The 23179-nt window shown below is 32.8% G+C and overlaps 3 protein-coding genes across 4 annotated transcripts; 2 read left to right on the top strand and 1 right to left on the bottom strand.

The window, feature by feature from the left end:
* Window positions 1–4066: 4066 nt before the first annotated feature.
* On the top strand, window positions 4067–5126 carry LOC107492364 (nifU-like protein 1, chloroplastic). The gene is made up of 2 exons (XM_016113382.3): window positions 4067–4626; window positions 4704–5126. Exons 1-2 carry the CDS (start codon window positions 4177–4179, stop codon window positions 4905–4907), a joined length of 654 nt encoding a protein of 217 aa, XP_015968868.1. The 5' UTR covers window positions 4067–4176; the 3' UTR covers window positions 4908–5126.
* Window positions 5127–5323: 197 nt separating this feature from the next.
* LOC107492363 (patatin-like protein 2) lies at window positions 5324–8425 on the top strand. 2 transcript variants are annotated; one of them, XM_016113381.3, is made up of 7 exons: window positions 5324–5936; window positions 6404–6621; window positions 6766–7018; window positions 7108–7251; window positions 7371–7658; window positions 7755–7951; window positions 8089–8425. In XM_016113381.3, the coding sequence occupies exons 1-7, from the start codon at window positions 5781–5783 to the stop codon at window positions 8135–8137; spliced, it is 1305 nt and encodes a 434-aa protein (XP_015968867.1). In that variant the 5' UTR covers window positions 5324–5780; the 3' UTR covers window positions 8138–8425. The 2 variants fall into 2 exon arrangements, with proteins under 2 accessions (XP_015968867.1, XP_015968866.1); XM_016113380.3 differs by having other exon boundaries at window positions 7335–7658.
* A 7618-nt stretch (window positions 8426–16043) lies between these two features.
* Window positions 16044–20923, bottom strand: LOC107492362 (SWR1-complex protein 4). Its single transcript, XM_016113379.3, has 16 exons — window positions 20522–20923; window positions 20375–20440; window positions 20242–20301; window positions 20082–20138; window positions 19782–19911; window positions 19596–19663; window positions 19332–19424; window positions 19174–19221; window positions 18643–18792; window positions 18221–18331; window positions 17546–17641; window positions 17252–17323; window positions 17068–17104; window positions 16937–16971; window positions 16747–16824; window positions 16044–16582 (listed from the first exon to the last, which is right to left on the bottom strand). The coding sequence occupies exons 1-15, from the start codon at window positions 20717–20719 to the stop codon at window positions 16762–16764; spliced, it is 1284 nt and encodes a 427-aa protein (XP_015968865.1). The 5' UTR covers window positions 20720–20923; the 3' UTR covers window positions 16044–16582; window positions 16747–16761.
* Window positions 20924–23179: the final 2256 nt, after the last annotated feature.

Raw genomic sequence — 23179 nt, 5'->3', positions numbered from 1 at the left:
AAGTAATCAAAGAAGCTCTATCTCTATTCGTCTTGGCAACTACAAATAGTTCAAGTCGCACAGTCAATGTTCCACTTGCTGCTCATAAAAGATGAAGTTTTCTATGCTCTAAATTGTTTTAGAATTCAAATTCATTAACATGAGACCGAAAAAAAAATAACAAAGAACAAATTGGAAAAGGGGGTGACAACTTTGACAACAACATTGTACATTAATTTCCAAAGCAAAGAACAAACCTTCAGTTAAAAAATTTATAAATGGTTATGGGTTTACCATTTTCCCCATTACAGTATCTTATTTTTTTCATCCTAAACCACACATGCCAACATGCATTGGAGTAATAATTAAAATAACACTAAGAGACACCTCTTTAGTCCTAATTTGTGGGTGGAATAATAATCAAAATGATGGAAATCAAGCAAATGTCAAAGACGACCAGATAACCATTTCAAAAGTTTTCAATGATTTTGCAACTATCATGTTCGTGCATCACAGGTGCTACACTCAGAACACTCTAGTACACATTATTGTTTCCTTTCCTTTCTTTGTTGCTGCATTTGGATCTTCTCATGCTATTCTCTTTCCATGTTGTTGGTCATGTTTCAACTTTTGCCATTAAAATTGAATGTTTATCTTTTAATGGTAAAGATTGCAACACAACTTAAAACATCAGAAGATCCGAATCCTTTTGCATCTCCTTAACATATAGAAAGCATAATTTCTTAAGGAAGAGACAATACTATCTCCTCTTAAAGAATTTGGCTCTGATCTACTAATACAAAACATGAGTGTTGTCTCTCATATGCTTCATGCAGCAGATCACCAAGAGAGTTTTTTTTCAAACGATAAAAATAAAAAACAAAACAACAAAAAATAAATTAATTTAAATTTTGATACCAGAGCATAACCGCAGATGTAAGGGAGAGACGAACGAATCCCCAGAGATTCTCAAAGGCCTATATTGAGAACCCACTCCACGCGTCCCTGTTTGTGCCGCTCAGGATGTACACAATCTGTGGCACCACTATGAACCACCACGACCGTCTCCCACCCCAGCCACAGCAGATAACAGCTTCTCATGCTTTTCATTGTACACCTGAGGCTTCGCACCATCCTCGATTCCAAGCTTCCAGTGATCTCCAAAGTCGGATTTCTTCGTAGGAGTCTCAGAGTACAGATCCTATATTAGATTTTTATGCAACAATGAGATATAGGTACAGCTCTCCTTGACCCATGTTTGGCTACATAGCATGAATAGAGTCACCAATCAAGGTCACACGAAGATAAAGGGCGGAGCAAGATGTTGAGCTTGTAGGTGCCGAGTGAAATGGCGGAGCAAGAATTGGAGTATCAAGGGGTTTAGGGTTTGTTTTGAAGTGGAAGCTACGTTTTGGGGAGTTGAAATCTGGTGAGACTTGAGAGTAAAGAGGAGAAAGGGAATGAATTTGAAATGGTGGAGATATCTCGTCCTAAAATAGCCTCTTCTTCAGTTGCAAGTAGCAAATCTCCCTCATAAAAGATGATCTTCGCGATGATGAAGATCCCTGAAGTTTTGTTTTCTTTGCTTTTGTTGCTTCTCAATGTTCAATCACCAAAAGTAAAAGGGAAGAGAGGGAATTTGAATTTGAGATGGATTTGCGCGGAAAAATTCCCGCTTCAAGGCATACTGGAGGAAACACTGTTCTTTGCCTGCCACCTGTCGTTACCACGGATGATGCTAAATTGGAGGGAATACTGTTCTTTGCTTCGGGGACTGAACTGCATAAGTAATGCTACGTTGGTTTTAGCCAACTAATGATATAAATAAATAAAATGTCAGATACCATTCACAGGAGTTGATTCTCATTCTATCAAAGCTTAAAATCCAACTTGAAACCGCATTGAAAATCATAAAATTAAAGCCCATAGAAATAAAATGTTCTAAATTTCTTTATTGGATATTTATTTTTCCAAATAAAGGAAACTAATTTTCTCATATTATGTTTGATCATTAAGATAGATAAACAAAGGTGAATTCTATGGTGTAGAAGATCCTTCTACACCTATATATATTTGTTGTCAATAGAAAAAGATACTAAGTGTTTAGAGAGAGAAAATTTAAAAACAATATCTACCATTATTTTGTTAAGTTGCAAAATGTTTTCAATTTTTTTCTTGATGTACGTGAAAAAATTTAATAGTTAAATATAATAAATATTTATTTAATTAGTGATTACAAAATTAATATTGGACCTTTATTTGAATTTTTTTGTTTTTGTAAAATTTTATTTATTTTGGATCAAACCATATTTATAAATAAATATTAAAAATACAAACCTAAATTTTATAAATTACAAGATTTATAAAAAAAAAGTCTTTTTTATATGTATGAGAAAAAAAGAGTCTCCTTCTAAAATGTTCACAAGAAATACATAAAAAAATTCTATAGTAATTAAATACATTTTTTGGAATAATAATGAACAAAATTTATTTTAAAATACTAATTAAATTAAATAATTATTTAAAATAACTACCAAAATTTATTAGAAATATAAAAAGAGTAATAATTTGGTTAAAAAATTTGAGAAAGTAATATATATTTAGAAAAACAATAGGATTACGGTTTAAAAGGTTAAATATGATTACGGTTAAAAGGTTAAAAGATTTTCATAAATAATAGTTCTAGTAAATAATATAAAATTTGTGATATACGTAAATATAATTTTTAATTAATATATATGATTTGAATATTAATTTAAATTTAAATTTATCTATTTTAAATATTAAACAGCATTTTATATTGTATTTTGATTTTTAAGTTGATAAATGAATAATTAATTATTTTTAATTTATTATGTGTTAATTTTTAATTGTGAGATGAATTTGATTATTTCACGTATTAAGTATTGAATTTTTTTTTCTTTTTTTGTGACTATATCAAGTATCGAATTTGATTATATTTACGTATATTGTAAATTTATATTGTTTACTATAATTATTATTTATGAAAATGTTTTAATCTTTTAAACCGTAATCATTACTCAAAATAAATAGAATTCATAAAAAAAAGTCTAATATGATTTTTATAGTCATTAACTAAATAAATATTTATTATATTTAGTTACTAAATATTTTCACGTGTTTCAAGAAATAACAAAAAAAAACTCTGCAACTTATTATTATTAAAATAATAGTAGATATTGTCTTTTAAAATTTTTCTCTTTCTAGACATTAGGTAATTTTTTTTATTAACAATAAATATATATAGGTGTAGAAAATTTTTTCCTTCTACACCGTAGAATTCACCATAAACAAAACCATCCCTCTCGTGTGCATACGATAATGTAGAGTATCTTCAACAATGATATATATATATATCAACTTTGGAGGTTAAGACATGCAATATGAATGAAGGTTATTAAGACCTTGGCCAACCGTTTCTTTTATATCTTTTTTTTTGGAAATACGGCCAACCGTTTTAGTAACAAAAAAATACTAAAAGATCAACAAAATTTATTATTTTTGTTGAGCATTGACTAATGATTAAAAATAATAATAAAAAATAATAAATTTTACTGACTCGTTAACATTTTTTTTAATAAATAGGTCATTGAACCATGACTATTATAGTAAAGAGTAAAGACAATAACACAATACTAGTGTATCTTATAATTAATCTACTTTGTTATATTTATGTATAGTTNAAAATAAAATTTGAACCCAAAATCTCTAAGTAAAAATAGAAAAATTATGCTATTTAAATTATAACTCATTAACAAAAAAAATTAATTTACTTAGTATATACATAAATTAAGTAGTTTATCTTTTTTTATATTAATATTTAACTTGGTTAAAAAAATATATAAAATGTAGTTAATATCTTTTAATATTTTAGTTAATATTAATTTATATATTTTTATTAAATTATATTTTAAATTAGTAATTTTTAGAATATATTTTAACAAAATCTGAAAAAAAATAATACATAAATAAATTTATTGTTATATAAAAATAAAATCAACTACAGAAATTATTTTTCTTTATACATTATTTAGTGAACAGGGCTAAGAACAAAGGTCCAAAGCCCAAAAATAGTGATAGTTGGGCTTATTGCAGGAACCACCACACGCGCTGCACGCTGTCTGTGTGGTGCGTATTGCATTGGCTCTCTCTCTCTCTCTCTCTCTCTTTCTGATTATGGCGGCAGTAACAGTTACAGGCACGGCACTGCCGAAGACACCATCGGCGTCTTCAATCAGGAGTTCCAGTGGTGAAAGGTTTTCGGTTCTGATATTTTGGAAGAACAAGAGAAGAATCTCATTGACCTGTTCTGCATCCAACAACACAAGCTCTTCTTCATCTTCTGGATTGTACTCTGCTCAGAAATATGAACTGACGGCAGCAAACGTGGACATGGTTCTAGAGGACGTTCGGCCTTACCTGATTTCTGACGGCGGCAACGTGGAAGTGGTTTCTGTGGAAGACGGCGTCATATCTCTCAGACTCCAAGGAGCATGCGAGTCTTGTCCCAGCTCAACCACCACCATGAAGATGGGAATCGAACGCGTCCTCAAAGAAAAATTCGGAGACTCCGTCAAAGAAATTCAGCAAGTATACGATGCTGAACCCAAGGAAACCACCATTGAGGTCCTTCTTCTCTTCTCTTCTCTTCTCTTTTGATTTGCTGATTTTGACTTTTTTTTTTTTTGCAATTTAATTTTCAGGCGGTGAATAATCATCTTGAGATATTGAGACCTGCCATTAAGAACTACGGAGGAAGCGTGGAAGTGGTTTCCATTGAAGGCGGTGAGTGCGTTGTGAAGTATATTGGACCTGACTCCATTGCTTCTGGCATCAAAGCTGCCATCAAGGAGAGGTTCCCTGACATTCTCAATGTCACCTTCCAAGCCTGGGATTCCCATCAGTAAGGAATGAGGATTTATCCATTCACTTCACTGTGCCAATCATCATACTACATATACGTTGTATCATTATATTCTTGGTTTATGTGCTACATGTAGTCATGTACTGCTTGAATTTTTTTATATATGTCTTTTTTTTTCCTTCATAGTTCTACTATTGACACTAAAAATGTTCTTTCCTCTTGCATTAAGTTTGGTATCTATAGCATTGTAAACTTCCCTTGATTAGACTTGTTTTAATAATAGCATTCACAGTATGTTAGAACTCCATATATAGAGAGACCTGAAATAGTATAACCTGAGAGACTTTATGTCTTTATCAATGATTTCGCAACAAGGGAAGGCTTTTGCAGAAAGTAGTTACAATATATCTGGCACAAAGTTTCAGTGAATGAATGCGAAACGAGCAATGATAATGGAAGTAAACATTATTACAATAACAATATCAATCTGGTAGAGACATACAGCTGTAAAATAAAAAAGCATGCCTCTGGAAAACTGGCAATAATTGGTTACAGGCTTACGGCACTTGATTAATGAAGAGTACATTTAGCGTACAACATTATTCATATTGAGGGTTGTTTGCTTCAACCAGTGGAAAGGAAGAAATACTGGGTTCACAGTGGAAAGTAAAAGAAAGGAATGTACCCTACAACTATCTGGGCGCTTTGGAGGTATGGTATCATTCTCCTATTACCAGAATTGGGAAGTAAGGCAAAAGTTACTTTCTGAGATATTAAAGAATTATTATTTGCTTGTATCCAAGTACTAAGCCACTAAGAATGTGTTAATAGTAATATTCTCTGCCTTCTTTATAAATATGCAATGCAAGGGATGCTCTTTCCCATTTTATCTAGTTCCAGGTGCATATAATATTTTATGCCTAAAGTTGGATATCAAGTAGAGAAGATGGATGGAAGTCCAATACCTGATGATGATAATGGAGGACTTGTTACCATACTTAGCATTGATGGAGGAGGGGTACGTGGTGTTATCCCAGGGTATATTCTAGCCTTCCTTGAGGCCGAACTTCAGGTAGGATACTTAGCTTACTTTCTTGCCATCCTTGAAGGAAAGTAGGCACCAAAATGGTGTGAGGAATAAGTCGAATTTAATTTTGATATGTTGACATTATCATCTAATGAAAAATACATCCTTTTCTATAAATATTCAAGTGAAGTAAAGAATTACTATCCAAATGAATAAACATGAATAAGTTTTCTGTGCACAGTTGGATTTTAGCAAAGATCCAATTGAACATAATAGATGGATGAAAGCAATTAATTCAAGTTAAAGAACACCTTCGTTAGAATATTGGGCATTCTAACAACATTAATATTAGTGCACAACTCCTAATTGAAGTGAACACATTTAACCAACAAAAACCACATGCCACACACCACACTTCAATGCTTTTGTTGTTTGATAATGTGGGAGTCATCACTGTCCCTACTTTCAGTATGGACTGGGTAACCTTTTGTTGTTCCCATTTTTCTCTGCAGAAACTTGATGGTGCAGATGCGCGGATAGTGGACTACTTTGATTATATTGCAGGGGCAAGCACTGGGGGGATCGTGACAGCAATGCTTACAAAGCCTTCCACACAAGATGGCCAACCCTGTGCTGCAAAAGAAATCAATACATTTTATCGTGAAAAAGGCCCAAAAATATTTTCTGAAGCAGCAGAGAATTTGAATATCTTCAAACAATATGTTGAAAGGTATAATTATACTAATTTAGGCTCAGTGTGGCTAATTAAATCGCGAGGAGATAGTGTGGCTTTGCTTTGATTCTATGTTACCAAGTGCCATGCCTTCTCTGCATTAATGGCTGGTTTCCAATGGATTTTATTTATGACTTGCAGTTATGTCTCTCGTCTAGAAGAATCTGAATCAACGTGGTTTCGCAAGAAGATAAAGGGCTGTATATCACGGGCTATGAAAGTTGGGGCGTGGCTTGGGGCAAAGTCATTGGCTTCTCTATATAGCAGCGAGCCTCTTGAAGAAGCAATCACTGAGATTCTTGGAGATTTTCGCTTGGCTGATACTTCGACAAATGTTGTTATTCCTGCTTATGACGTGGCTCGCCTCCAGCCTGTCATATTCTCTACACAGCTGGTGGGTATGGTTATGGTCTTCCTAAGCTTGTATATATTGTTGAGTTCCATCCGTTGCTACATTGCCAAATGCCAAATCCATGCATGCAGGCTAAGAGGAAGAAATCTGCTGTGAAGTTGGCTGATGTGATCATGAGCACAACTGCTGCTCCTTATTATTTCCGTCCACATAAGTTCTCTGTTGGTGGTGAAAATTATACTGTAATTGATGGCGGAATAGCAGCCAACAATCCTGTAATACACTATAACCTATCCTCCTCTTTTTCATTCTACAATTCACCAATTGATGTGTGTGGGTTCGCGCTCTTTTGTCTAAGTGTGATTCATCAAACATGGTGTTATGGATCATTCAGACAATCTTTGCCATGCATGAAGTGTCAAGGATGAATGCACACAAGACAAGTACTGCAATTGAAGATCCAGATTACAGTAAATTCTTGGTTCTGTCTCTCGGGACGGGAAGTGGAAAGCTAGATGGTCATGAAGTTCTAGATGGAGGTTTACTAGGTTGGTTTAACCCGCTAACAGGATCGCCACCATTGGTTGACGTTCTCTTCAGAGCTTCTGATGCCATGGTAGACAGGTGCACGTCACTTATACTAGGGCGACACAACTGTCTGCACAATTTCCTCCGAGTTCAGGTATGTCGACCCCATAAAGTATACTTAGCATTTCACATTTTCAATGATTGATGTTGCAACTGCTTAATGAGGCAATGATGCATGGTTCCGCACCAGGATTCCACTTTGCCCGGCAACCAAACCAAGTTACATGATGCAAGCAAAGACAACATTGATGCCTTGGAGAGCATTGCCAAAGAGCTTCTGAATCAGTCCATTAAAGTGGTTAACCCAGCATCAGGATTGCACGAAACGCCTAATGGAAACTTGTTTGTAAATGGAAGGGTGCCCACCAATCGCGAGGCTATCACTTGGTATAAACTTTCTTAGTTACCATTCGCACAATTTCATTCTTGTTGATCGTAGTTCAATTTTACCTCTGCTAACTCTCTCTCTCTCTCTCTCTAAACCCGAAACCCTATATATATATGATATGTCCATACTTTGACAGCTTTGCAAGAAGGTTGTCGGCAGAAAGAAGGCGCCGGGCGGAACAGTGATTTATGTCGGAACTTTGAGCATTGCTTCATATATGGGAAGGACTAAGGAGTTAGCTCATCAATCATTTATTCCCGCCATCTATTTGGTTGCATGATTGTATCGCCTGCTTTCTCATTATTACACGTCTATAACAAATTTAAAATAAAATTATATCATTCATTCCTTCAATTTGGAAAGATCATGTATTAATCAAGAACATTTGATGTTGTTTTGTTTTAAAAAATAAAAAATAAGTGATATATTCCGTTTATTAGAGTAATAAATAATTAAATATTAGTTGAGAAGTATTTCGGTAGTAGTTAGATATTTTTGTTAGTTGTTGTAATAGTGGTATTATAACATTTTTATAAATAGCTAGGTGTATTTCTTGTATGGTACACACTTGAGTACATATTATCATTTTTTTAGTTTGCTCTCGAGTTCTATATAGTATCAGAGTTCTATATAGTATCAGAGTCATCCTATCTTTCTTGAAGATGATAGGCTATTTTTCGGTCCGGTAATATTATTATGTTTTCTTTTTACACAAATACTTTTACTTCGTGCTTTTTCCTTCTCTTTTGCCATTGTCTTAATGTTTTTCACCTCAACAATTAGTTGATCCTCTCTGTTCTATCTTTCCGAGTTTAATGAGCCAAAAACCACCCTCACTCATTGCCAAACGCGCCTCCACGCGATGTTAAAAGTTCATTATCCACCTCGATTATCATACTTCTTCCAGTCACAATTTGAGCCAGTTTCAGACGTTTTTATACATCAACAACCACATCATCAAGTCGCACCCAATTCCGTTGCCATCCACCTCTCCATCCATGCGCCGACTAAAGATGTCACCATTAACTGCTAACTTCATCACCATTTACAACGTTTTTCACCCTTTTTGGTAATCTTTCAGATGTTTTTCTGCACAAACGACCACACCATCGTACTCGTCTCAACATTACTACGAGTCTAATAGACCCAACCTCACCGCCAATGGACGCTGGAAGCACCGCCATGCTCTAGTCAAAGTTTCGCTGCCTCCATCATCTTCATCAACCTTCCAGATTCATTCTCAACCGTCATAGCTAATTATAAAATCAACGATTTTGATTTCATGGCATCTAAGTCGTCCGATCAGATGACTAAAGCAACAGTTTTGATTTTATTGACAAGCGTTTACCCGCACTCTCAAGTGAATGGTTATTCAATATCTTTGTACGGTCAATTTCTTCCAAGAATCTTGTCTCTAACTTTTAACTGCTATTAGCATGCTACTTTTCATTTTGGAAAAGTATGGGAGCCAATGTAATTGATGTATAATGTGTATAATGGTGGTTAATACAAAAATGAACCGTACTTTTAAAATGAGAGTAAATGTGGGTAATTTTTATTTTTAACTTATATTAGGCCAAATAAATAGTCAATTGTACACAATGAAAAATTCATATTCTTTTCTATGATTTTTCAGATCCGATTTGCGACCCAATTCACCAACTTGTATATGACCTACAATTGACCCCATTAGTTATACATCATTCTAGGGATGCATAAGCACAATGACGTGTCTTTCTCCTCCATCACGATGATGCCACGTGTCATAGCATGTTGATGTGGCAGTGTCACATAGTTGATGATGTGGCACCTTTGTAGCATTTTTTAAAGATTTTTTGGTGTCCTCTTTTTTAATTATTTCTTCCGTTTTTACAATTTTCACCCAGATTTTGTTGTTTTTTTATCTTTGTGGGATATTTATCTATTCCCATAGAGAAACTAGTTGCTTTTTAACCATTTTGTTTTCACCATTTTTTCGACAGTTCGCCACCTCTTCGGCAATTTTCCAACAGTCTGTCATCTCTTCAACAGTTTATTCTATCTTCCGGTAGTTCTGTCTACGTTCTATTTCAGTAGTTCATTTGCGCTTCTCTGATAGTTTCATTGATGCTCCTTTAGCAATTATGTCTACACTTTTTTTAACAGTTTCGTCTGCACTTCTTTTCGACAGTTTTGTCTACACTCTATTTTGGCAATTCTATCTGCGTTTTTATTCCGCCAGTTTTATCTGCGTTTTTGTATCAACAATTTCGTCTGCGCTCTATTTCATCAGTTTTTACTGTTTTAAATAAGTTTTGAATTCAAGTTATCATTTCAATTTGAGAAGAGATATTAGAGTAATAAATATTAGTTAGAGATTTAAGAAGTAATTTAGGAATAATTAAATATTTATGTTAGTAAGTCATGAAAAAAAAAATTTATGTTAGTAGTTGTAATAGTAGTATAATATTTCTATAAATAACTACCTTTATTTCTTGTATGATACACACTTAAATACATATTATTATTTTTAGTCTTCTCTCTTGAGTTCTAACGCCATTAAAGATCTTGAACATATCTTTAATAGTTCTATGCTTGTTTATTTATACTAGATCACCTATGTTCAGATTTTATTATGGATTTAGGCCTTCTCGAAAGAACTCAACTTACTCCATCGAACCCCGCTGATAGCATTTGATCATTCGTGACAGGGGTATAAATATTGAAGGGAAGAATTTTGATTTCTATTTTTTATTGCGAAAAGAAATAGTAAAATAAATTATAATTCACGAGGGGTTTAAATGAATTCTTATTCAAAAATATTTATTCATTTTGGTTCTGGTATTGCACGAGCCTAAATTTAGTTATAAGAATATATATTTTTTTGCTCCCTTTAAATTCTGAGTTTTATTCAATGAGCATCACAAAACATAGGAAATTTTTTTTATATAAATAAATTAAATATTTTATTTACTAATATATATAATTTAAAAGGTATTTACCAATTTATGTAACATTATTTATCCTTTTTACAGTATAAATAAAATGATTATGAATGTATCTCCTTTACACAGTAAACGAAATAACTAACGATTTTATTTGGTTTTATTTCGTTTGCAAACGATATACGTGAAGTTTTAGAAAATACACATATCTTGTTTACAGTGTAAACAAAATATGTTTATAATTATCTCATTCATACTGTAAATGAAATATGTGTATCATTATAAAAAAAATTACGATTTAAATGATATTAATTTAATTTTTATTTTTAAATTAATTTAATGTTTTAGCAATTACTAATATCTTGATACACTTATCTAATATCTTGAAATGGTTACACTACGTATTTAATACAATTTAGAGTAAAGTATTGTTTTTGTCCCCAATGTTTGGGGTAAATCTCAAAATTATCCCTAATGTTTCAATCGTCCTATTTATGTCCCTAACGTTTTAAAATTGACTCAATGTTGTCCTACCGTTAGGGATCCGTTAATAAAATTAACGGCAGGACAAAATTGAGACGATTTTGAAACGTTAGAGACGTAAATAGAACTAAAACGTTGGGGACAAAAACAATACATAGAAATAAATTTTAATTTTATTCTTCAATAATATCAATTTTTACTGTACATAGTATTCAATTATTTTTAATCATATTTACACTTAATTACCTTATTTTTATTCTAAATAAATTTATTTTATTAATTTTACACTTAAAGTATGTATTTTTTTATAAATAAATAAATTTTACACTTTTATTCTAAATAAATAATGTAATGTGATTAGAATGAAAGTGTAAAACTATAAAAAAATATAAGTAATGTGATTAAGTAATAAAAGTAAAATTACATTATTTATTTAGAATGAAAGTATAAAATTTATTTATTTATAAAAAAATTATATTACTTTAAGCATAAAATTATAAAAAAAATTAATTTATTTAGAATGAAAATAAGGTGATTAAGTGTAAATATGATTAAAAATAATTAATACTACGTACAGTAAAAAATTGATATTATTGAAGAATAAAATTAAAATTTATTTCTATGTATCGTTTTTGTCCTCAACATTTTAGTCCTATTTACGTCCCTAACGTTTAAAAATCGTCTCAATTTTGTTCCGCCGTTAATTTTATTAACGGATCCCTAACGGCAGGACAACATTGAATCAATTTAAAAACATTAGCGACGTAAATAGGACGATTGAAACGTTAGGGACAATTTTGAGATTTACCCCAAACGTTGGGGACAAAACAATACTTTACTCTACAATTTAATTGCCCAAAAGAATACATAATCTAAAACTTGTTCCTTGAATTAATATCTTAATTAATTTTATAGGAGAGTATATAAAAAATTTAGAATGTAAAAATTTTATTATATATCTTTCAAATTTTCTTTGTTATATGGCCATTTATCATGTTGGAAGGTCAGAAAAATTAGAGTAACTACCTAATTTGGTCCCCAAAAATTTTAAAAATGGATATTTTATTCTCTAACAAAAATTAATACAGAGATCTATCCACATTGTTTTCTTCCGTTAGATATATCAGTTCTCAGTCTATTTTCTGGCGTGACTCATCAACAGAGATTGCTAACTTGGCACGTTAACTCGCACACGTGGCCATTAAGTGTCTACATGTGCGAGGAGGACAAAACCGTCCCTAGACTTGTTAATTAAAATGTCGTCGTATCCAAAATAGGATGAAACATTACGCCCAATTCTCACCTCTTCTTTTCCTCTATATGTCTTCATCCTCTCAAAAAGACATCAAAACCCATCATTCATTCTCCATTTTATATAGAAACCTTATACCCGTGTAACCTTATCTCTCTAACATCACCCCATCACTATCAACGTTAGGATTCCATTCATCATTATCATAGTCGTTAATTACTTTTGTTGTCCTCGAATCGCACGAAGCGGCGGTGGATGCCACGATAGCAACGAGGTTTTCATTGAATACTCACATGTAGCAGGTGAGTACATAATCTTCGTTAGGCTAATTTATAGGATACAATGATACTTTACTTGATTAATCCATTAATTTTGTTGGATGGTTAGGGTTTAGTGACGATAAAAACTTGTGAGTTGTAATAGTATTTAGTTTGTATGAGTTTTATTTTTGTTAGAAGAATACATCATGTTCAATAGTTATAAGCAACAAATAATGGTATATTTGAGTTTGTAGTTTCGATTTTGTTAATGCTGGTCTATTTTAATTTTGTTTGTTGATGGAGTATTTTGTGGTTCTCGTTTTTCACCATGGGTCACTTTATGCGAGATAATAAGGGTGTGTTGCTGTATATTGATGAAAAAGTAGATAAGTTTTTTAAAATGGACATTGACTTGCTGTGTTTCTTTGATTTGAAAACTCTATTCAAAGGATTGGGATATCATAATTACAAATCTATGTACTGGTTTGATTCTTCTGTCTCTAAGCTCGAGTCTAGATTACATCCCATAGAAGGAGATGCTCAGTGAGTTATTTGCGTACAAAGAAAAGAACAAGGAGAGTCCAAAATTTGAGTTATACTTTGATCACCCAATAATGTTAGCTCCATTTGAGAATGAAGACCTTGATTTTGAGTGTGATCAATCTGATAGTAGTAAAAATGAGTGTGTGGTGATAAAGAAGAAGACTGTTAGGAGTGAAAACAGACCATAAAAAAATGTGTGGAAGAAGAAGACAAACAAGGATATTAAAAGTAGGACCATAACTACAAAGAAGAATCAATTGAGTAGCAAGAAGGCTAGTGCCCAACATATGGGAGGAATAAAGATGAATTTATTGGTGCTAGCCCAAGTGGTGCTGCTAGGCTTAATGTTGCTGCTAGGCCAATTGGTTCTGGGCCAATTGATACTAGGCCAAGTGGTTCTGCTAGGCCTAGTGATGCTGGTGGGACAAATGAGGCTGGTAAGCCTAGTAGTACTACAACAATATCTGCTAAGTCTGGTATTGGAGTTCATGACATTAATGTTGATGGAGAGGATGAGGAATGTGAAGAGGAGATAGAAGAACCTGCATTTGACTACGAGTCTGAAACATTATTAACTCCTAAGAGTTCTGAGGATGAGCGAGAGAGATATGAATTTTCACAGTTCAATGAAGGGCTGGATTTGATGAAATTCATTACAAATGTTTTTGCAACTTCACCAAAATAGCATTCAAATATTGAACTAAAAGCAAGCTTACACATAATATATGTCCAACTCTAAATCTCTTACAAAGCAACAATAACTACTGTCATGGCCAAAACTAACAATGCTAGAACCATAAATGCAAACACTACATTGAAACTTCTACTCTTGGAGTCAATCTTTGAGACTACATTTTGATGAGCTTCTAACATATAATTCTACTCTGTAACTCTATTAGTTTTTGTCTCAAACCAGCATCTTCAGTCTCACAAGTGGGTGGCACATTAGACAGTAGGGTAGAAGCTTGAAACACCAACAAAGCAATCGCAGTATAGATGACCATTCCTATAATACTAAAGTATGACCTCTTTCTCATATGAGAAGAATAGATATATTCGTCATTTTATAGCCAGCAATTTCTAATCAACAAAGTTGAAAATTTTCTAAATGAAAATGATTTTGGAGGATTAGTTAAGAAAATAAATAATGCATACGTTTAAAGTAATAAAATTATTATTAGCATTTTGCATTATGAAAAACTCAGCAAAATGTCACCTTTGAATAATCCAATGGCATCACTCTTGTGCTAACTTTATGGCAAGATTCTTCTAAGCTATTACTATTACCACCGTCCATCAGAACAACCTCAATACCATCAAATTGCAGAGTTGAAGTCCCTGCTTCAGAAACCCATATGCATAGGAGGTCAAACACAAGTGTATCAACTGGTTCAACGTCAGATGAGAATTTGGGTGATTGGACTAATAGCCTAGAAGATAATCTTCCCGGAGAAAGATTGCTAGGATCTCCTGATAGTACCACTGAAAACCTCAAGACAAAATATGTTTCTCCTAATAGAGTTTCTTCTATCCATTTCACAAACAGATTATTCAACGCAATTTTTTTTTATTTTAATTAACTAGAATGCCAACAATTGTTTACCTTATATAGTGGGCATCCAAAAAACAACTTGCTCGAATTTTCATGAATTCTTGAAATGGAGATTATTGCATACAAATCGCATAAGCATTTTGGGTGTTGCCTCTTTGTGATTTCAACGTTTCTCAGGCTCCTCACGTCACCATGTACGAGACTACTACCACTGGAGAAACCGTGTCTCCCTCTACGGCAATTCAAAGAAGACGAACTTCCTCTACTTGACATCATCAAAACAAAACCTAGATGTGTCGATTCCTGCAAAACTAGGGTTTCATGAGACCTCCAATGATTAAGAATGAGAAAGGAGGAATATTTTGAATATGATGATGTTTTAATTAACAAGCCCAGATATTGTTTTGTCTTCCTTGCACATGTGGACACTTAACGGCCACGTGTGTGAGTTAATATGCCAAGTCAGCAATCTCTGTTGATGAGTCACGTTGGAAAATAGGCTGGAGACTGATATATCTCATGGATGGAAGAAAATGATAGGATTGATCTGTATATTAATTTTTTTTAGGGACCAAAATGTCCACTTTTAAAATCTTTAAAAATCGAATTGGATAATTACTCAAAAAAATTAACTGTTTAAATATGAAAAATATAGTATATAGTATAACTTAGAAAGGATAGAAACTACTTGTGAATGATAGATAGGAGAAGTAGTTATTGATGACTTCTTGGTAAGATAGAAACCACCCCTATAGTTATTTTTTGGTGAATTATTTTTTAATTTATGTACTCTCTTAAAAATTAATTGAGATATTAATTCAAAGAACACATAATTTTGGATTATATACTCTTTTGAGTATAAAATTAAATTATATTAAATACATAGTATAACCGTTTCAGATATTAGTATTAATAACCGTATCAAAATATTAGTAATTGCAAACAAATTAAATTAGTTTAAAAATAAAAATTAAATTAATATTATTTAAAACGCAATTTTTTTTATAATAATACATCTATCTCGTTTGTATATTTTTTAAAACTCCACGTATCTCGTTTGTAAATGAAATAAAGCCAAATAAAAACATCACTTATCTCGTTTACACAGCAAACGAAATACGTTCATAATTATCTCATTTACAATATAAATAAGATAAATAATATTACATAAATTGATAAATACCTCCTAAATTATATATATTAGTAAATAAAATATTTAATTTATTTATATAAAAAATTTTTCCCAACAACATCCCAAATTCCTAATATGGGCTTATACCAAGATATACCAAGACATCTAGAATGCCCATATCTAAACTTATTTACTCACAGCGCATTCTTATAAGGAACTCCTTCCCTCAAACACCAGGTTACCTTAACAAAGCTTTACAATTTTTTTTTTTTTTTAATTCAGCTTCTTCGTAAGGCTAAACATGGTGTAGATGTGACATTCCACTCATCAGAGGGATTTCAACGTTCCACTTTGCACTGAATTCCAAATGGCATTAAACTCTAGCGATCAGAATTTGCAGGCGCTTAGAGTTCAATGCAGCTTTCTGCAAGGTTCATAATTAAAGGAGTTCTGCATACTGAATCAACCTTTTCCCTGTTGCCACCTGATGTAGCACCCAAAACACCGCTTAATAAATAAGTATACCAAAAGGTGGTTCAAAGAATTGAAGGCAGTAGAGGAAAACAAAGGATAAGATACTGAATTATAAAATCATGAGTCCATGGCACTTAATCATTTGTATTATCTGAGCAAAATTCAAGGGCTTACTAGTTACAAGTGAAACTAAAACTCCGAGGCCTTTTTTCTAGGTCTTTTATGAGCTGATGACGATGGATGTCCATGTCCCTGAGAAAAAGGAAAAAAGAATCCGAACAAAAAATAATTTTCATCATTAAATTGGTTAGGCAAAAATGACCAATCAAGGAGAGAATGATTAGCAAAAGACTATGCATTGTACCTTGCGCTTTTGGTCCTTTTTGCTAACCCTTTCACCTGAAACCAGTAACATGAATAATAGAGTTAATAACAAATAGATCAAATTCCCATAACTTGCCGATAATTATGTAACAGGTGCAAACCAAAAAATACCTCCGAAATTCATTGTGTCTGGAATAAACGTCCAGTCCTGATACACAACGCGATGCAAGTGTTGTCAGTAGCTTCCGAATCACAACTTAGTTTGAATAAAAAACGGAATGCTTGGACCATTACAAGCTGAAAATATTAATAAAAGAGGCGGGCAAAGAACCAAAAATAAAACCAGATTTATAACCTTTGGTGTGCCTGGTGCTTCATTGTATGACCCATCACGAAAAGGCGAACCTTCAGCCTCTTTGTATTGCACCTGGAAAAAAATCTTAACAACTGATTACCCAGAAGAAATTGATATTTGGAAAAAGCAAACCAATTTTGGTGTTATCATAAAACCTGTTACAAAATTGAAAAAGCACACGTTGAAAGGCATATTACAAACTACATTTTAATTAATGATATTCTCATATTTCTGCTCATACTAGAATATTAATAATCACATTTGCCGAAATTATGCCTCTTAATTCTCATTCACCTGTTTCTGAAGATTCAGCAAAGTTAACATTTCTTTTCTTAGTTCAAGATGCTCAGCACATACAGCTTTAGTTGGAACCCTTGGTTTCAAATTGACCTGTAATCACGTTCAAACTATAAATTAAAGGGATATCCATTAGGAAGAGAATTTGAAATTTACTAGTAACATTGGGCTTTGCACATATATTCAAATATATGATCAAGCTCAAATCATTTAATAAACATTTCAGCTGAGATTTAACATGGATAGATTTTTATTTTGTTTGAAAATGAAAAGCTTCAGCTAGAAAGCAAATTTCAAGCTTAAATGAGCTCAAGGAAAATTTTATGCTTATATATAATAGTTTGTATTTCATTTGTGTAAAAATTGTTTTATAATATCCCAAGTCATAATTGAACTATTTCAGAGACAAGCCAATACAGCTATGCAAGCTGAGTCTATAAAGTTTTGAAACACACACATTAGAGCCTTGAGCTCATGCTCAAAACCAAACATCAGATTAATCAGATTAATAGTTTAATGCCATTAAAAATATAAACAAGTCCTAACTAAATGAAGTATGGGTTTATACATTGCAAATACAGAGCAGTGACACTACCACAGGACTGTGACTGGAGGAAAAAAATAAAATAAAATATCTAAACTGCATTATAAGTTCAATGAGTTTTGACAAACCCCAAGATCTAGCAAAGTTTGTTCAATCCGTTTGACGGTCCGCGGCCCAGCAGATGAGCTTGTAGCTTGCACCATTTGGTCAAGTGCATACGTTCTCAAATATACACGAAGCTGAAATATTTCTCATCATGAGATTGTGTTTGAAATATACTGTATAAGCATTATAAAATTATTGAATTGCGTTGCATGAAAAAGTAGTCATTTGCATTTTGGAATATGGTAATCAATGCAAGATCAAATTCTAATACACTTCAACAACAAAATTTCTTTTTCTTCTTCTTTGTCAATGGCTCACTGCCTTGGGGATGGAACATGGGGCAGGAGGTGGGTGGGTTTTGGAAGGTATTGAGAACAGAATTGTCAATAGAAAAAACATCAGAAAAAAGAAGACGATCTATGACAGAAACATTCTATATACTTACTATGCGAAGAGAAGCTAGAGTAGATGCATTATCAGGAAACGTGATTGATGGAAGTTGTGCATTTGATGGAGATGCAGTTTCACCAGGGACAGCCCTCCCTGTAACTTCTGCACCAGCATTTGAAGGAGCCAACTGGGATTCTTCGACAGCCTAAAACATATAAATTCAAACACATGAATAATGATAGTTACAAGTGACTGCACAACTTAAGGGAACAAATTTTATATATTCCAAATATTGTGTTGCCCGAATTTGATCATTACTTATTATGAACTGGGAAGAATTGATGCAATGACACTCGTCAACACATAGTTTATAGTCAGTAAAACCTAAAATGAAGTTACAATTTCACAGCCCTAACATCCCAGTGCAAATTAAAAAGTACATGCATTCTAACTTTGATGTTTAACCAAAAATACGATTAATCAAGAATCAAAACCCATCAACCCTATAATCCAAAACTAACTTTGATGTTTAACACACAACAGTGCCATATAAAAAAAAAGAAGATAAAACTCTATGAAATGTTACCTTAGCAGGCATACGTAACTCAGCTATCCGTTTTGCTTCAACAAGAACCTGATGAAAATTTAAAAAAATAAATAAATCAAAAGGTGGACAGCCTGAATGAAGGTGCAAGCTGATAGCAGAATTAACTAATTTTTGCTAAAGAGAAAAAAAATTAAAACCTCCTCATCTCTTCGCTCTTGTTGCCTTGTTTGAGAGAGGACCATGGATAGTGCTCGTTTTCGTTCGATCTCTTGTGAAACATTATATGGTTCCTACATTGAGGAGGAAAGCTTATTTATTATGATCACTTGGTAATGGCCTAAGCTAGATACAAGTTTGTTTTTAACCAAAAATTATATGATTACGAACACTGATGCCCAAACAAACAAAAGAAGTAACTTGAAAGCCACATACAATGGTGTTGTTAAAAAGGTATACTGCACCTTAACAAGTGGATGTGTTGCAACATCCCCAGTAGATGAAGCTCTAGCAATCAATATAGCCCGGGATACTGCAAGACAGGGACATCATTAAAAATCAAGTTTAAGTATCACATTCTCCAAACTATCAACTTGAAGGATGATGGAAAAGTGGAACAGATAATACTTCAGTAAGCAAATAAGACATACCGCTATAATATCGATCCTTTAATTCCTCTACAGTACGAGATGATGGGAACCTATCAGCTATTATAATAAATCGCAGATCAAACCTCTGACATAAGTCAAACAGTTGATTTGTCTCCTCCTTGGTCCACATCTAGATAGATCAAACATAATTGAAGAGAGTGCGAATGCAATTAACACTAAATAAAAGAAATAGGTGTGAGAGTACTAGTAATATGTTTCAACTTTCAATTGTGAAAAGATCATGGAATTGTGCAGTTCAAGCAAACTCAAACACAGTGTCTAATTAAACACAATACGTACAGGATCTGTCAAATACTTGTCATACTCTTCGTCCGTGTATTTAACAACATCAACAGACTGCACCATACCATGTAAACTTAATATTCAATCATGTGAACTATAAGGATAAAAGCAATGCAGAAGATGCGTTTAGAGAAAGATCACAGTTGAATTTAATGACCTTGTTATACTTGGCAAAAGAATAGTCCCCTGTAGGTGGAACACCGTTGACCACTCGAACCTGCAACATGGTCACATAATAAACACACAACTTCGACAGTGGCATGTGAGTGAGTTAGGGAAGAGGAAATTACCCAATGATAAAGTTGAAGATTATCTTTACGAGCTGAGTTCGTGAAAGGAAGCCATTGCCAAGTGATCTGAACCAAATAAATTACTGAATGAGAATTGAGCATAACAATGGGAGAAAAGAAACGAAAATGCATAAAGAGAAAAGGAACCTTTTCGTGAGAGGGAGGTTTCTTCTTCAATTGAGAAGAATCAAGTGAAGGCATAAGAGGTGGCACTCCACCAGTGAGAGCATAAACCTCGCGGGAAATTCCATCGGGTTTTCTGTGAGATTCTTTGTGAGGACGAGATTTCTTCTCCAAAGCTGGGAATGAGTTCTTGGGCAATCCCAGTATATCCTTCGCATCCATTCAATGGATTTCTCAACTCACGCAAATTCTCACTTCGATTAATCAATTAGGGTTTGTTCAACTTTCTATCACTTCAAATCGCTATCTGCTTTTGCATTTGGAACGGTTTAATGAATCTTTTTCTGTGTTTTCCTCTCTCACTTCCTCAACTGCCAACTGCTGCTCGATCGCACCAACGGAAAGTCGGAAACCACGTTCTTTTTTTTTTTTCCCATTTCGGTTGGATTCACAGTTCATGACACTTTTTTTATTGACACAGGTCTAAGGCCGAAGCCCATAATCTAAACTACTTTTAAGAGTTCTACGCAGGCTGAGAGGCCCAATATTACTACATTATTGGACCTCATATTCATACCAAAAGAAAAAAGACAAAACCAAAAGTTGTCTTACTGTTATTAGCCCAAGTTTAGTTGTTAAAAACAGGACAAAACAAGACATAAAATACAGAGATATAAAAATTAGTATTCATATATTGTATTTAGTGATAAATTAAAATAAATTATAAAAGTCTAATTTATTTTTTTTTTATTCAAAAAATGTGGGAAGGGAAATATAATAATAAAAATATGATTATAAAAAATTAATAAGAATTTAATGAAAGAAAAAATGAAAAATAAGTCGTATTTCTTTTTAGTGTCTCTGTGTCTTTCATGTCATGGTGGACATAAATACACTAATTCAGTGTCTCTTGACACAATATCTCTGTTTATATCTCATCTGCTAAATTCAGTGTTATGTCTTTGTGTCATTATCTCAGTATCTCGTACCTGTAAACAAATGCAGCCTTATTTATTCAACTTTTAAAGTTTTCATATATTCAATTCATTAAAATATAAAAAATTTATATTTTTAATAACTTTTAAAAAATATTTTTTTATAATATTTTCAAAGAATAATGTTACATGGTCAGCAAATATTATCATTTTTTATCCAAATTTAGCCAATAATAATTTGCACTCATATTTACACAGATATATTTTTTGCACACAAGAAGTATATAGTTTGTACCTATATTTACCAAAATTTGTACATATAAATCAATACAGTTTGTATCCACAGTTTTTAGAATTTGTACACATAAATCAGTAAAATTTATTTCTTAAAAATAATTAAGTATTTGTGCTCATCAAATAATAGTAAAAAATACTAATATTACTAGTCCCAAAAGTTTTTTCATTTTTAAAATGCATATTTTAACAAGACTTAAACCTCAAAGTGTAGGCATAGCTTCCCAAACTAAACCTTTTTTAATTAATAACATCATTATTATAACCAAGTTGGGTTGGTCTAGTGATTATCTCACTAGTTCGTTTAAACAAGTGTCGAAAGTTTAAATTTCGCCTTGTGCATGTAGCAACTCATTGGCTAGTGACAAATTTTTAAATGGAGTTCAGAGAGAAACAAAAAATAGCATCATTATTATAGCTAGAGAAATAACACTAAGAATATATCATAAACTTTTTTTGGTGTAAAGAATATATATATATATATATTTGTGATACGGCCGTTATGGTTTGGCTACACGTCATAACTCAATTGTATCCGTTATAAATCGACTATTAATAACAGTCATCAAAACAGATATCAAAACGCTCAAATATGCTATTATTTTTCGTTTAAAGTAAAATTACTTTGAGACATAATTGTTACTCTTCGTCCCAGATATAAAAAAAATGGTAAGAAGATTGTTCAGATTATTGCAATTTGCAAAGTCTATTATTCACTTACTGATTTGAGCATTGGAGTGCCTATCTACCCCCCTTATTCTTTTTTTTTTAAATAAAAAGCTCAACACAGTAAGGTGGAGCATTTAGAAAAACCAGAGTTACAATACAAACACTATACAAAAAAATCGTAGTTATCTCCGGCATTGCCATCAACAACTAGACGGAACAAAGCCAACCAACTCTTTGTAGCTCCTAATCGACCTGGTAATAACTTCTGCAATGCATGTTTCTTGATTCCTGGAAATCCTGGCATTCCTTACCAACCACGTATTCTAAATGATAGCGAAAAAACCAATCAGCCACTTGTTACGTTCGACTTTTCTTACAGGAGCTCCTGTCCAACTCTCAAAGTGTTGCTTAATGGTTCCTGGAATAGACCAAAATTAATTATAGGCGTATAACCAAGCACATCACACCTACCACGTGAACTCAGCCAATGAAAAAGTGGAAATCATTCTCAGTTTCTTTTTTACATAAAACACAAATCATATCCCTTTGATCAATAATGCCCAATCTAATCAATCTTTCCTTAGTATTAACCCTACCAACTAACACAAACCAGGTGAATAGCTCAACCCATGGTGATACTAGTCCTCTCCATATAGATCTAGTAAAACTATAACTCGTAATGTCCTCCGGGAGAGTCTCAGCCTGCAAAACGGCAAAACCTGCACAAATGAGTTAGTAGAGTAAACTCCTGATCTATCAAATTTTCATACTATTATATCCTCCC

Source organism: Arachis duranensis, chromosome 6 (genome assembly GCF_000817695.3).
Source record: "Arachis duranensis cultivar V14167 chromosome 6, aradu.V14167.gnm2.J7QH, whole genome shotgun sequence".
Taxonomy (NCBI): Eukaryota; Viridiplantae; Streptophyta; class Magnoliopsida; order Fabales; family Fabaceae; genus Arachis; species Arachis duranensis.
This window is presented reverse-complemented; position numbering and strand designations above follow the sequence as displayed.

What these genes read in the sequence shown, in the direction of transcription:
- LOC107492364 (XM_016113382.3), top strand. Translation starts at nt 4,177, where the DNA reads ATGGCGGCAGTAACAGTTACAGGCACGGCACTGCCGAAGACACCATCG. An exon ending in CCAAGGAAACCACCATTGAG is followed by an intron (nt 4,627 to 4,703) that starts GTCCTTCTTCTC and finishes TTTAATTTTCAG; the next exon opens with GCGGTGAATAATCATCTTGA.
- LOC107492363 (XM_016113380.3), top strand. Translation starts at nt 5,781, where the DNA reads ATGCCTAAAGTTGGATATCAAGTAGAGAAGATGGATGGAAGTCCAATA. An exon ending in GAATAGCAGCCAACAATCCT is followed by an intron (nt 7,252 to 7,334) that starts GTAATACACTAT and finishes CTTTTGTCTAAG; the next exon opens with TGTGATTCATCAAACATGGT. An exon ending in ACAATTTCCTCCGAGTTCAG is followed by an intron (nt 7,659 to 7,754) that starts GTATGTCGACCC and finishes GTTCCGCACCAG; the next exon opens with GATTCCACTTTGCCCGGCAA.
- LOC107492362 (XM_016113379.3), bottom strand. Translation starts at nt 20,719, where the DNA reads ATGGATGCGAAGGATATACTGGGATTGCCCAAGAACTCATTCCCAGCT. An exon ending in CTCTAGCTTCTCTTCGCATA is followed by an intron (nt 18,332 to 18,642) that starts GTAAGTATATAG and finishes GAAATATTTCAG; the next exon opens with CTTCGTGTATATTTGAGAAC. An exon ending in AGACACAATGAATTTCGGAG is followed by an intron (nt 16,972 to 17,067) that starts GTATTTTTTGGT and finishes TACTGGTTTCAG; the next exon opens with GTGAAAGGGTTAGCAAAAAG.